Below are 13,116 nucleotides of genomic sequence, written 5' to 3' on the forward strand. Positions count from 1 at the left end.
TAAGCCGTGCTTTAAAGTCACTTGTTGGAATTTATAACTTCAAATTTTGAAGATGAACAGTTTCAAAAACTTTGTAGAGTTCATAAATGAAGACAGGATGTGTAGGTACCTAATAGTGACAGTGTACAGTATAGTCATATTGCTCAACTTTAAGACTCAGATCTCTAAATTCAAGAGAAGTAAAAAACAAAAACAAAAAATCCACTTTAATTCAAATTAAAGATGTTAAATGATATGATATGGAGCCTAAAAACTGATTGATTTTCGAAGATAAAATTAAAATCTCAATGGCCTGTATTTGCTCCCAAACAAGAACATAGAATAGAAATACTGTCACAAGGTGAAAAAACAAATGCTGAATGCTGTAAAGTAAATCAAAAAAAAATAAGCTGAGAGGCATCTGTTCTTGTAGCGTTTCTTGAAGACATTGCATCCAAGTCGCAACTTCAGGTCCAAAACACTTAGTGTTTGTTGACAACCAGATGCTCATCTGTAGTTGGAGGAAACTGTTGTGATCCTGTTTTAGTACTCCACTACCCTAACAGAGCTGACTATAACTGCTTCATGCTGTTTATACACATACACTATGATTCACCAAGTCTGCCAACAGACTGAACGACCTCATTCATAAGGTTGGTGATGTTGTGGGGGTGGAGCTGGACTCTCTGACTGTTGCATCAGAACGGAGGATGTCATCTAAGCTTGGATGTCTCCCACTTACTCCATGGTGCCTTGGACAGACTCAGGAATATTTACTTAACCAACTAAGGTGTGCCACAGAACGCCACAGGAAATCTTTCCTACCTGTGGCCGTCAGACTTTACAATTCATCCCTCAATGTAAAATAAATACTTTCCAATAATATATTTTTTCTGTCCAATGCAGTGTAAAATCTTATAGCGATTTGTATCCTAAGTTTTACTTATATTTTATTGTATATATTGTCTTATAGCTCTCATTCCTCCTTCTTTTTATATATAATTCTGTTTTGTTTTTTTATACTGTGGTTTATGGGACTAGCTGTGACAATATCCCATTAGTAAACATTATGACCACCTTCCTAATATTGTGTAGGTCTCCTTTGTTGCCTCCAAAACAGTTGTGACTCATCAGAAAATGGACATGGGCCTTCTGAGGGTGTCCTATGGTGTCTGGGAACAGGATGTTGTTAGTGGGGGGGGGCCTTTGGGTCCTATGAGTTGAGTGGAGGGGCCTCTGTGGATCATCCCACAGATACTTGATCAGTTTGGGATCTAGTGAACTTGGAGGCCAGGTCAACACCTTGTGCTGTTTTTGTGTCAGGCTGCATCCTGCTGTGTCATTGCTATGGGGTGGGTGCTACTTGCTAAGTAACAGCCACACAAATGCCAGGTAAAAAAAAAGGTTTCCCAGCAGAACATTATATTGTCACAAGATTGGCCAGTGTCATTCACTCCTCCTGTCAGGGGTCATAATGTTGTGGCTGATCGGTGTGTCTCTCTCTCTCTCTCTCACACAGCAGGGTCTCTTCTCTCCTGCGCGGGTCGAGCCAACGTGTCAGTTAATAGGTTACTGTTTTATTACCGTCGTGGCGTAAGGAGCCGTACCTCGGGCCACAAAGCTTCACTCAAGGGATCAGATGTGAACTTTGAACAGGGGCAGCTTTTAAAACGCCACACGGCTGAAATCAGCTGTTCGTCGGGCTTCACACATCATCACCGCCGACGGGGACACGGACACGCACCGACTCTTCCCCGTGTTCAGTCTGTACAGGTGAGAAGGTGGTCCCACCGGTGACGACAGGTACCCGCATGATGATGATGATGATGATGGTGGTGGTGGTGACACGCTGACGTGCGCGTGGGTGTGTGCGTACTAGAGAAGAAGGGGTTTTCCTTTCCACACAGCACAGCAGGAGCCATGGCCACGGCTACTCAGGCATAAATACCTCTGTGTGTGTGCACTACCTGGACGATTTAATATCAGGTTAACGGGGCGACGGGACAGCTAGCCGGATAGATATGCCACCCCCGAGCTGGTCATCTGCCAGAGACCTGTCCTGAGGAGAGGAACAGCTCGGGTTAGTTCACGGCGCGACGCTGAGTAGCAAGTTACTAAGTTAGCTAAGGTAACTGAGCAGTGTTAGCTAACGTTAGCCGCGTTATTAGCAGGCTAACTAGCACGCTAGCCGCAAAGCTAACCTCGGTAAACGTTCATATGTGTGAACACGAGTCAAACGGTTTCTGCTGCTTCGCTATGGAATGCGGGGGTGGTTTTGTTTTAATCTTGTTTTGGCGAATTAGCTCGTTGCTAACCACTAGCTAGCTGGTTAGAGAGTAGAGCTAACGTCCACATCAGGATGTGATAAGTGTGTCAAAGTGAAACTAATTGCAGCTTTAATTGCATCACCAGCAGCTCAGTGTTTGTTTGTTTGTTTGTTTGTTTGTTTGTTTAGCTGCTTATTTTACCAAATTATGTCACGACACAGAACGGAATTTGATGCTAAATGTATTAATTTATCCTTAAATATAATGTAGATGTTCATACTTTACGTTACTATATTCTGTGGCAGAAGACTTGACACAGTGTAAAATGGTTTTAGCTCTAGTTCAATGAATGTACAGTATCCTATAAATGTCCTCTGTGCATTTAACCGTGCTTGGATTGTACTTTTAGATTTTATTTGTTATTTTCCATTCGTTTCACCAAAGGCTTGAAGATCATGCAGCACACTGGAGCTGTCAAGATTCATTAAGTCTGCAGATTATTCAAACTGACAGCCGTTTTTTGGTGTTGTTCTTGGGCGCCGGGGACATTTTTTTTGCTGTATTTTGACAGTTTTCACATATTCAGTACATAACTGATAAGTTAATTGCTAACAAAAGCAATCGGCAGTTGCACAATGCCTAACTGAGATCACGAACCTCGAGAAAATTTAGAGGATTTGCCGATATGATCGAAAGATACTATCTGGTTTGCAAAAGGATAGTTTGAAATTTTAAATATGTTTCAGTTTAAGTAAATATAAATAATCTGGTATGCTCCTTCAAACCCATATTTAGATAGATAGATAGATAGATAGATAGATAGATAGATAGATAGACAACTTTATTGTTCCCTTTGGGAGGTTCCCGCAGGGAAATTGACAATATATTTATCTCTGTGAAGGTTTTAGAGACTGTACCCATATTATTACTTAATCTTTAAAATTATATCACTTAATGCAATTTAGTCATTCCTCAATAACCCTGTTTCTTCTTCTTCTCAGATTTGGATATGTCGCACCAGACGGAGTGGGACACGGCAGATGAAGGCCTGGGAGCGCTAACGGACAAGCCCCCTTCCTTTTCCGAATCCCCTCAGTCGAAGCCGAGCGCGGGCCACATCTCGGAGCACGAGTTCTCGTGCCACTGCTGCTACGACATCTTGGTCAACCCCACCACTCTGACCTGCGGCCACAACTTCTGCCGCCACTGCCTGGCTCTGTGGTGGGAATCCTCGCACAAGAACGAGTGCCCCGAGTGCCGGGAGAAGTGGGAAGGCTTTCCTAAAATCAACATACTGCTGAGGTATGCCTCTCGCGGTCGCGCCATATCAGCGGTGGAATGTTTGATTGTCTGGCAGCTGTGTTCATTTTTCTCTCGGCTACAGAGGCCCGCTGATAACCTCCAAGGTCAAATAGACCTCCACATGGCTAGTGCTGGGTATCTTTTGAAACTTTGTGATACTAGTGCCATTTATTTGTTTTGCAGTACCTGTGTGTTGTGAAACGTCGAATTACTTTGAGGAATCTCTTGAACTTTGCCAAAGTAAAACACAACACACAGTCCTAAAATGGCAAAATTGTCATTAAATCTGTAGACGGCTAAATAAAATAGAAGAGCAAATAAATTACTAATCTGGCCGCACGCTGTGTGCCATTTTTTCCATACTTTACAATGTTAAGATACAGATGCTGCTGTAAAAACAACATTTAGGTTCATTACTTAGCCAAAGATATATGCGGTTATTGCTCACAAAATAATATTATCGTGCACGTTCTTCAGAAAGAAGCAGAGTCACGTGCTGGCTTTTGTGTCCTCCTCAGACAGAGTTGAGCCGCATTCACACTGCAGTGAGAGAGAGCAACAAGCTACGACACATTTTCAATGAAAGCTGGCAGTACGAAGCAACAAGTGAGAGAGCGACAAGCTACGACACATTTTTAATTGAAGCTGGCAATACGAAGCAACAAGTTGACCTTCCAACGCTTGGCGCTGGAAGTTGAACTGACTTCAGCTTTTTTTGTCGCTCCTCTGACGTGTCAACCGGCCCGTTGCCGTGTTACATGTTCAGTTAATTCCCATTCCAGAGTGCAGAAGCCCCACTGGCGTATCAGTGGACTACATGTCGTGATTAAATGGCTTCGTAGTTGTTTTTGAAAAGTTTTTCCCGCTCCAATAAATCAGTGGTATCTGGCACAATTGTCATGGTGACAGACACCACACACCCCCTCCATTCCCCGATGAATCTGAACTGTTTAAGAGGCATTAGGGGAGACCTACACATAACATTATGCAGGGGGTTTTAATGTTGTGGCTGTGTCTGTGTAAACACTATGAAACCATAGACTAAGGCAAGCATAATGTGGTGAAGATAATTACATGCACACACTAGTCTCCTGCTTAATCCTCCCTAATGAGTTTGACCAGATTCATTGTTTGATGTTTTGGTGTTGATTTTTATTCCTGGTTTATAAATGCTTTAACCTGTCCTCCACATCCAGTAGATCTTTTATTACCCGGGGAACAGAGTTGCTGAAAAAGAGTGTAAACAAAGGGTTAAGGAGAAATTGTCCTCAGATGTTGGGCAACTCAGCATCTTTTCAGACTGTGTTTTCCCCTCAGTTACTTTGGTGTTTTTAATATCAACATAGAAGAGGTGGACATGGAGACATGGAGCCTGGCAGTTCAGTAACAGTAACCAGTGTTCCTGGTCTGTAGTGGTCGGTATTTACAGGTTCTGGTCTAATGAATGACCTTTTCTTTTACACTACGAGGACGGCCAGGTGCTTGTGCGTCACTCAGCTGAGGAACACAATGCACAGGATGCGAGTAACGCCCTATCGCCGCTGCCATGGAGGTGGTTGTAATGTTTTTGCCTTTAGGAACTAGTTTGTCGAGCGTTTTAGTGAAAATGAAAGTAAAACATGCATGCCGAGGGATGAATTTTCCCAGATGTTTTAGATTTTCTTTATAACAGCACATCAGTGGCCTAAATATGACCACAGTGAAAAGATTGCTCCATTCTGTGTCATTATTATAAAGAACAAACCAATTAAATGGCACCAGTTCTGCAGAAACTAAATGTCCGGACCATAAGAGTGAAAGAAACCAGTTCTTTCCAAACTATTAGTCTGTTTTCAGAAATACACAGGTGGATGTTGAGGGGTTGCACTCCACAGCACAAGGCATACTCTTCAGTTGTAGCACTTTGAGGGCATTACCGTTTACCTGAATGGTCACACGTTCGTCCACTTTCATCTGCTAATGTCGTTTTGTTCACGTGATCCTCTTCTCGTTAGGGATGCGACTGACAAGCTTTTCAGTGATGTCGTTCAGCGGAGAAGAGCGGAAATCCAGGAAAACCCCAAGATCTCCCGGAGCTTGCTGGCCTTCCAGAGGTACTTTGTTCTATATTACAAGCTGTAATATTGTTTACTGAAAAACAAAAAAGCACTCAGATTGGGTATGTTACGTTAGCAACGTATAATACAGCCTCAAGCTGAGTTGAGGAAAGCGCTGTTGAGTTCTCCTAGGCTCCACATCCACAGACTTGTTGTCAACATCAATTGACGCAATTTGTCTGACAGTTTTCTGGAGTTGTCGGTGTCTTCATACAAGACTTTTAAACAGATGTTTGATATTTAAACTAGGGGTGCACGATAATTATCGGTCTGATATCTGGAAATTATGACGTCATTCCGATAAGTCCGATATCATAACGAACGGCCCCGATAATATATAATATATATTTTTGTCAGTACTGCGGTGTGAGTGGTTGTTTTAATCAATCGCTCCAACTCCCACATGAGACCCGAACGGCCTGAAGTGAATGCTGCGTTCAAGTGGCATCGGTATAATCGGAAAAACAACATTCCGGCTGGAAAAAAACATTAAAATACTCCCTCATGTCGGAAAACAACTCGTCAACTCGGTCATGATTTTGGTAGTAGCTGCCATTACCCAGGATGTTACACATAAACCACAGAAACATAAAGGGTCGGAAAAACGACTCTCAAACCGGGAACAGGGAACTTCCGTCACCACTTGAATGCAGCACAACGTGCATACGTTTGTAAACAAACAACATGGCGGCGGCGGTGGTGTGGGACTTTTTCAAAGTTTCCGAGGATGACATTTCTCTGGCTGTTTGTAATAAATGTTTAAAGAAAGTGCCACGAGGTGGAAAAATCAGCACCAGATTTAATACCTCGAACATGAAAAGTCATTTGAAACATAGCCATCGATTTGATGGGGTTTTGAAGGCGTATGAGGACGCCAGCGCGGCTAAAGAAGGTAGCAAGCTAGCCGGAAAGAAGACACCTGGACTTGTACCCATTGGTGCATATGTTATCGGTTATCGTATCGGTATCGGCCTTTGGAAGCGGAAAGTTATCGGTTATCAGTATCGTTTTTTAAAAAAAAGTTATCGTGCATCCCTAATTTAAACCAGCTATATGTTCTTGTATGGATTTTCTTTTTAATTCACAGTTTTACTATTGTTTTATTTGATGTTTTATTGCCTATTTTAGCTCATACTCATTTGTTTCTATATTAACTGGGATTGTTGATTTATTTATATTTAGTCTGCTTGTGCAGCACTTTCATTCAACTGAGTTTTTTTTATTTATTTTTTAAATGTGCTTTAGAAATAAACTTTAATTGACTTGAAGGGTTAAGGCACCGGCTTTCACACGTCTCTCCTTTATCTCCCTCGGCTCAGATACGGCGACAACTTGGGTAGAACCAGGACGAACCAGCACAAAGGAGCAGGTTTCTTCTTCTCTGGTGTCCTAACTGCACTCTCATGTGTGACTGTAAGTACACAAAACACCTGTAAAACAATTAACTATAATTATAGTAATATATAATCAGCTGGTTGTAAAGACCAAGCTTGGTCATTTTTGCTGACCTTGTTATTAGCTGTTGTGTTTACACGTCTGTTTGTCCACATCAATACGCCACCAACATTTTGCCAAAATCAACATCAACCGCAGTGTTTGCATTTCCATTTTGAGACAAGGGCACGGTGTTTGCTTGTTTGTTTGTTGGTTTTGTTTGTTTTGTTACGGTGCCTGAGACAAATGAACAGAGAAGAGTTTTGCTGCAGAAACATTTTGGTTAAAGCCAAATGAGAAGGTTATTGCACCATGTTTAGTAAATGAAAGCTTTGATCAGTTTCATAGTCCCACATCAGCGCGATGTTGAGCCCAGCGTTGTGATCTTACATTTACTGTACATTTGCAGTAACTGTGTAAATATTTAAATAATGTGATGTAAGGAATAGATTGCCGGTGTTATTTTAACTGAAGCAGCTGCGGCATGCAGTGTTTAGAGGTTACCACGGCAGTGACTGTCGGGGTCAGTTGCTCGTATATTGTGAGCAGATCATGTTTATTTTGTCCATGTGGCACTTGAGAGCAACGTCGCTGCCTATCTTGCAACGTGGCAGCAAATATATTATATATATGTGTGTGTGTGCTGCTGGGAACATGTAAATAGATTGCAGAATGGTTCTGTTTATGACCCCAGTCCAAGGACCGATATCACAGGTTATTTTAAGAGAACTCAGCCTTGTGTGCAAAGCGCCTGTTTGTTTTGGATCCTCTTGACTTTGTGTTTTCATCTGCTCATATGCTTTTGCACAGAAAGAAAACATTACCTGCAAACTGGGATGCGTGTGTGTTTTTGTTATCGGTCAGTCACCCTGGTCATGCTTTATGTAAAATAAAGGCAAACGGACTTCTGGCTTCTTTACTTCTAAATGACTTCTAAGTGAGGAGGACAGGTTTTGTTTGGATCATCTGTTTCAGACAGGTTTGTTGTCCTTGTTTTGAAGGTGACCTTCTAGATGAACTTCTAGATAAACCCCAGAATAAAAAATCTAGCGGGCACTGAAATTCAATTTAATCACAATTTACATGAAGAAAACTTGATGTGACTTGTGTCCAGGCTCAACTGCACCTCTTGCCTTTTGACTTCCATAACTCTTAAGATATGTCCTTCAGAAACCTTCCATACCCGTTAACCTGCAGTGAAATAGGGAGAATGGTGATGCAGGTGGAGGTTTAAGTCGAGCACACAGTATACAGTGACATCTAGTGATTTATTGCAAAACACAGCAACTAAAAATAGTTCAAAACTGTTCCAACTGAGTCATGGGCCACAACATAAAGTGAAGACCAGACACCAGAGTTATCAAAAATTAATGTGTCATTAATTCATTCACTCATCTTCAGTTACTGCTTGTCATGTGAAGGGTCGCGTCAGGGCTGGAGACCTATCCCAGCTGTCATTAGGCGGGGTACACAGACAAACATTCACACCTACGGCCAATTTAGAATCACCAATGAACCTAACGAGCATGTCTTTGGACGGTGGGAGGAAACTGGAGTACCTGGAGAGAACCCACGCAGACACAGGGAGAACATGCAAACTCTACAATGATGTTTTATTCCTGTAAATAAAGAAAATGCGAAACAAAACAAGACCGTAGTGAGCTCCAGCAGCGATGGTGTGATGGCTCTAGAGGCCCATTCATTCACGCCTTCAATTAATGAAGCCTATGCACCATCCAAAAAAAATGGTTGGGGTGAATTAGGGTGCACAGGTGTGTGATAAAACCTCAGGTAATAACTACCAGTGTGGGACCACTCTGAAACCAGACTAATGCAAACTTGTCGGCCCCCTCCTCCTAACCAATCACAGCTTTGCATGTATTTGTATGACACCCTGTGTGTTTCCAGGTGATGGTGCTGGTGTATCACTGGAGCGGCGGTGTGGTGGAACAACACGACCTGCTGATCAGCAAACCCGTGTCTCACTGGACCCCGGAGGAGGTCGTGTCGTGGCTGGAGCACCTGGGGCCCTGGGCCCAGCTGTACAGAGAGCCGTTCCTCCAGGAAAATGTCAATGGAAGGTAGATGAAGTACATTTGTGTCCTGATATTGAAATTCAGATACGTTTCACTCTGAAGAAGTGACAGTTGATCTCGGTAGTTGGTTGACTGTGTCGAGTACTTGGCACATGCAGCTCATATTGTGGCTCATCTGTTCATTGTCAGTCATCTAATACGGTGTTGATTACTTGGCTTCAGGCTCCTGTTGATGCTGGGCGACGAGGAGCTGTTGAAACCTCCGTACAGCATCGAAAATCAGGCTCACAGACGAGCTGTTCTGGCTGAACTGGACAGAGTCAAAGCCCTGGGGGTCAAACCTCCACAGAACCTCTGGGAATACAAGGTTAGGGTCTCTTCTTTTCCTATTACACTCTGTTATTTAAGTAATCTTTGCTTTTAGTATTGAACCACAGTTCCTTCATTTAAAAAAAATACAATTAAATGTCCTCTTTCTGTTTCTGTCTGTCTCCTCCAGGCGGCTAACGCAGGGAAGTCTCTGTTCCTGCTGTACGCCCTGAAGCGCTCCCCTCGTCTCACAATCTTTTATTTGTATTTATTTGACTACTCTGAGACCTTCCTGCCCTTCCTTCACACCTGTTGTCCGGCCATCACGCACATCGGCCAGTCGGTGGAGAGCACATTCCTCGACACACAGGTGACACTCTGCAGACAGACTAATAAATCCAACATAAATCCAGTGTTACGTTAAGTTGCTGGAGCCACACAGCCACAAAGACGTAATTCCGGTTTGTATGAAGGAACTCATCGTTTTGTTTTTCTGCGTTTGCCAGTTGGAACCCAGTTGGAGACAGTGGGGAGAGTTCCTCGTTAAATTCTGCCTGCTCCCATACCAGCTGATTGCGGAGTTTGCCTGGGACTGGTTGGCCGTCCACTACTGGACGTCCCGCTTCATTATTGTCAACGCCATGCTGCTGTCTGTGCTGGAAGGTTGCGCCCTGTGGAGGCTTTGGACGGGAGCCGGGATCAGGTAAACGCAGTCGGAGGGATGGGCTCTTTCGTCCTCCGCTTTTTGTTTCACATACACCGATCAGCCACAACATTAAAACCACTGACAGGTGTAGTAAACAACATTGAGCATCTTGTGATAATTCAGTGTTCTGCTGGGAAACTTTCGGACCTGGCATTCATTCATGTGGATGTTACTCAGACACGTAGCACCCACCAAGACCAGACCAGACACCCCTACCCCATAGCAATGACACTCCTTGATGGCAGCAGCCATCCCCAGCAGGATGCAGCCTGACACAGGCACACACATAAAAACGGTTTAGGAACAACTCAAAAAAAACATGAAGAACAGCTCAAGGTGTTGACCTGGCCTCCAAATTCACTAGATCCCAAACTGATCAAGCATCTGTGGGATGATCCACAGAGGCCTCTCCCCTCAAAGACATCCCACTAACAACATTCTGTCTCCAGACACCACAGGACACCCTCAGAAGGCCCGTGTCCATTCTCTGATGAGTCACAACTGTTTTGGAGGCACAAGGGAGACCTACACAATATTAGGAAGGTGGTCATAATGTTATGCCTGATCGGTGTACAGGACTTCTGTCATTACAGGATGTAAACAGTTTGATATGTAGCTTAATACTCACTATGTGATTGGCCATAATCTTTACTGTAACTGTTAAGACAAATGGTGGATTTCTGTCAATACAAAAACTAAAACATCTATAACAACTCAGACATGTTTTAGTGTTGAACAAATCTGCAAACACAAAACACGACAAGGCAAGATTCAACAAAACACCTGTACACTAATCTGTATCTTTCTCTAGGACCATGCCGCGTAAGATGTGGAACCACTTATGGAAGATGCTATCTCAGGGATTTGCATTCGCCCTCCTGTGGCCTTTTATCCCGCAGTTTGTGTGCAACTGCCTCTTCTACTGGGCCCTCTATTTCAGCCCCATCATTAACATAGACCTGGTGGTGCAGCAGCTGATGCACCCGGAAACACAGGCGCTGTGACAGGCCGCATGTAACCCAGTGCCTGATTGACGCCGTACAGTTTCGCAGCAAATAAAATACTCGGCGGTGCGGTTTGCTGAAGGTTATGGGTTCGTTTTCGGCGGTAAACCCACGTGAGACTGGCTTTCGTTTGCTGTTGGAAAGGAAGCTTTCTGGCTTCCTGTCTTGTCTTTTCCGCTTGAAGGCTGCCGCGTGGAACAAGGGAGGCATGAAGGTGTCGCTGGAGGAGCAGAACTATTGGGATGTGAGAGATACGTCTGCAGTGCATTCTCTAACCACGATGCCTAAATGGTCCATGGGGGAGTTATGCAAATGATAAATGTTTTAAACACGGGTGGCAGTAAAGATCAGGCTGGTAAGGAGATACTGGTAGCTTTGTAGCACTGACATAGGTTTAGTCCAGTGACAGGTGAGTCGATTATGCACTAAAGGTGGAACAAGACAAGTAAGGACACATTCATTCTTGTTTGACTAATGTCATCAGATGTCTTCTTGGCATGTAATCCAGCCGCTGCTTCTGAGGTATCTTTAAATGAAGCAGTATTAAAACTGTACATAAATCCTCATCATACGTTTTCTGTGTGGCTCTGGCTGTGATCTCAGTGCTGTATAAGAGCTGTCCACGCGTTCACTTTGTGAGTTCTGGCAACATGATCGGATCGCGTCAGATGTTGGGGTTTGTAGTTCTGCAGTCTGTTTGGACCGTCAATCTTTAACGCAAGCTCAAGGAAACAAAACAGAGACTCAGTCTTGTTGAACAAATGTTTAACACTGGAGTTTGTTCCAAGGCGGGCTCTTACATTTGAAATAAAACTCATGTTCTTAAAGATTTGTTGAGATGCAGACCAACTCGAAGTTTTATGTTTTTAAAGCGAAACAGGTTTGTTTGTTTTTTTTTTATTTGCTTGTGCTGTTGCCAGATCTTGTGTTGCACATTTTATATTGTTCAGATACATTTTGTTTCGCAGTACTTTTCCATTTCACGGATGGACCGAGCTAGTCAGAGATTAGGTTGTTTTTTACGTTGTTCATTTGCACTTAAAAAATGATACACTGTGATTTTGTTCTTCTGTGTTCTCTAATAAAAAAAATATGTATAAATAATAAAGATTTTTAAATAATATTCACTTGTGTGGGTTTGTTTTTTTTCTCATGATGCAGTAATAATTGGATTACATTGGGTATAATTTACAGGCAACAACTGGATAAGAAACAAATACCTCTTTTCTATCAGCTGTGAATAGAAATTAAACTATAATGCCGAATGATTTCACATGGTTTAACTTTTTTCTGTCAAAAAACATAACTACTGGATTGGAGCTGTCCAAATTAAGCCATAAATACATTTGATTTTATTTGTCTTATTGGCTGCTGTGTTTCACAGGATCAAGGATCTAAACCATACACTCTATTATCTTACCTTTGGATTTGTCCATAGTTTCAAATGTTATAAAGCTGTTGAAAAGGAATTAAGGTCCAGATAACCTCCTGCAGATGTTTTCTTAAAGATAAAATGTCAAAACAATCTACTATTTTAAAATGAAGAGCATGAAATGCAGCACTGATAAAATATAGCACTGATACAGGACATTGTTTGAATGCTAAATGGTTATTTTGGCACAGACGTAAAGTTGTCCCAAAGATGCATATAACAGTAGATGCTGTAAACTTAAAGATTACAACATGTTCAAATAACACCATATTTTAGCTTAGGTAATAAACTCAAGATTAATGTAAACTACAACTGCAATGTTATGCTGCATTACTGAATCATGTAGATGGATAGATACTTTATCCTGTGGGAAATTCGGTGTCCTGTAGTGTATATATATATATGTATATAGGACAGAGACAGCAGCCTGTCACTAAACGAGCTTCTCTGCCTGACTATGGTGTCGTGTAGAGGGTGGTGGACATTGTTCACAGTGGCTCAGATTTTGTTCAAGGTCCTTGCATCTGCCACCGATGTCAGGGACTCCAGCT

At 42.6% G+C, this 13,116-nt stretch overlaps 1 protein-coding gene across 3 annotated transcripts; it reads left to right on the plus strand.

The window, feature by feature from the left end:
* Positions 1-1,524: 1,524 nt before the first annotated feature.
* LOC311502905 (bifunctional apoptosis regulator-like) lies at positions 1,525-12,256 on the plus strand. 3 transcript variants are annotated; one of them, XM_084565348.1, is made up of 9 exons: positions 1,525-1,752; positions 3,248-3,548; positions 5,543-5,641; positions 6,964-7,057; positions 8,987-9,159; positions 9,337-9,481; positions 9,614-9,793; positions 9,930-10,126; positions 10,941-12,256. In XM_084565348.1, exons 2-9 carry the CDS (start codon positions 3,256-3,258, stop codon positions 11,131-11,133), a joined length of 1,374 nt encoding a protein of 457 aa, XP_084421474.1. In that variant the 5' UTR covers positions 1,525-1,752; positions 3,248-3,255; the 3' UTR covers positions 11,134-12,256. The 3 variants fall into 3 exon arrangements, with proteins under 3 accessions (XP_084421474.1, XP_084421473.1, XP_084421472.1); XM_084565347.1 differs by lacking the exon at positions 1,525-1,752 and adding an exon at positions 1,889-2,107; XM_084565346.1 differs by lacking the exon at positions 1,525-1,752 and adding an exon at positions 1,889-2,059.
* The last annotated feature ends 860 nt before the right edge of the window (positions 12,257-13,116 follow it).

Source organism: Chelon labrosus (assembly GCF_963514085.1).
Source record: "Chelon labrosus genome assembly, chromosome: 2".
Lineage (NCBI taxonomy): Eukaryota > Metazoa > Chordata > Actinopteri > Mugiliformes > Mugilidae > Chelon > Chelon labrosus.

Excerpts from the sequence above, each read along its gene's own strand:
- LOC311502905 (XM_084565348.1), top strand. The coding sequence starts at position 3,256 with ATGTCGCACCAGACGGAGTGGGACACGGCAGATGAAGGCCTGGGAGCG. Across the intron at positions 9,794-9,929 it reads GCACATTCCTCGACACACAG|TTGGAACCCAGTTGGAGACA; the intron begins GTGACACTCTGC and ends TGCGTTTGCCAG. Across the intron at positions 10,127-10,940 it reads TGGACGGGAGCCGGGATCAG|GACCATGCCGCGTAAGATGT; the intron begins GTAAACGCAGTC and ends ATCTTTCTCTAG.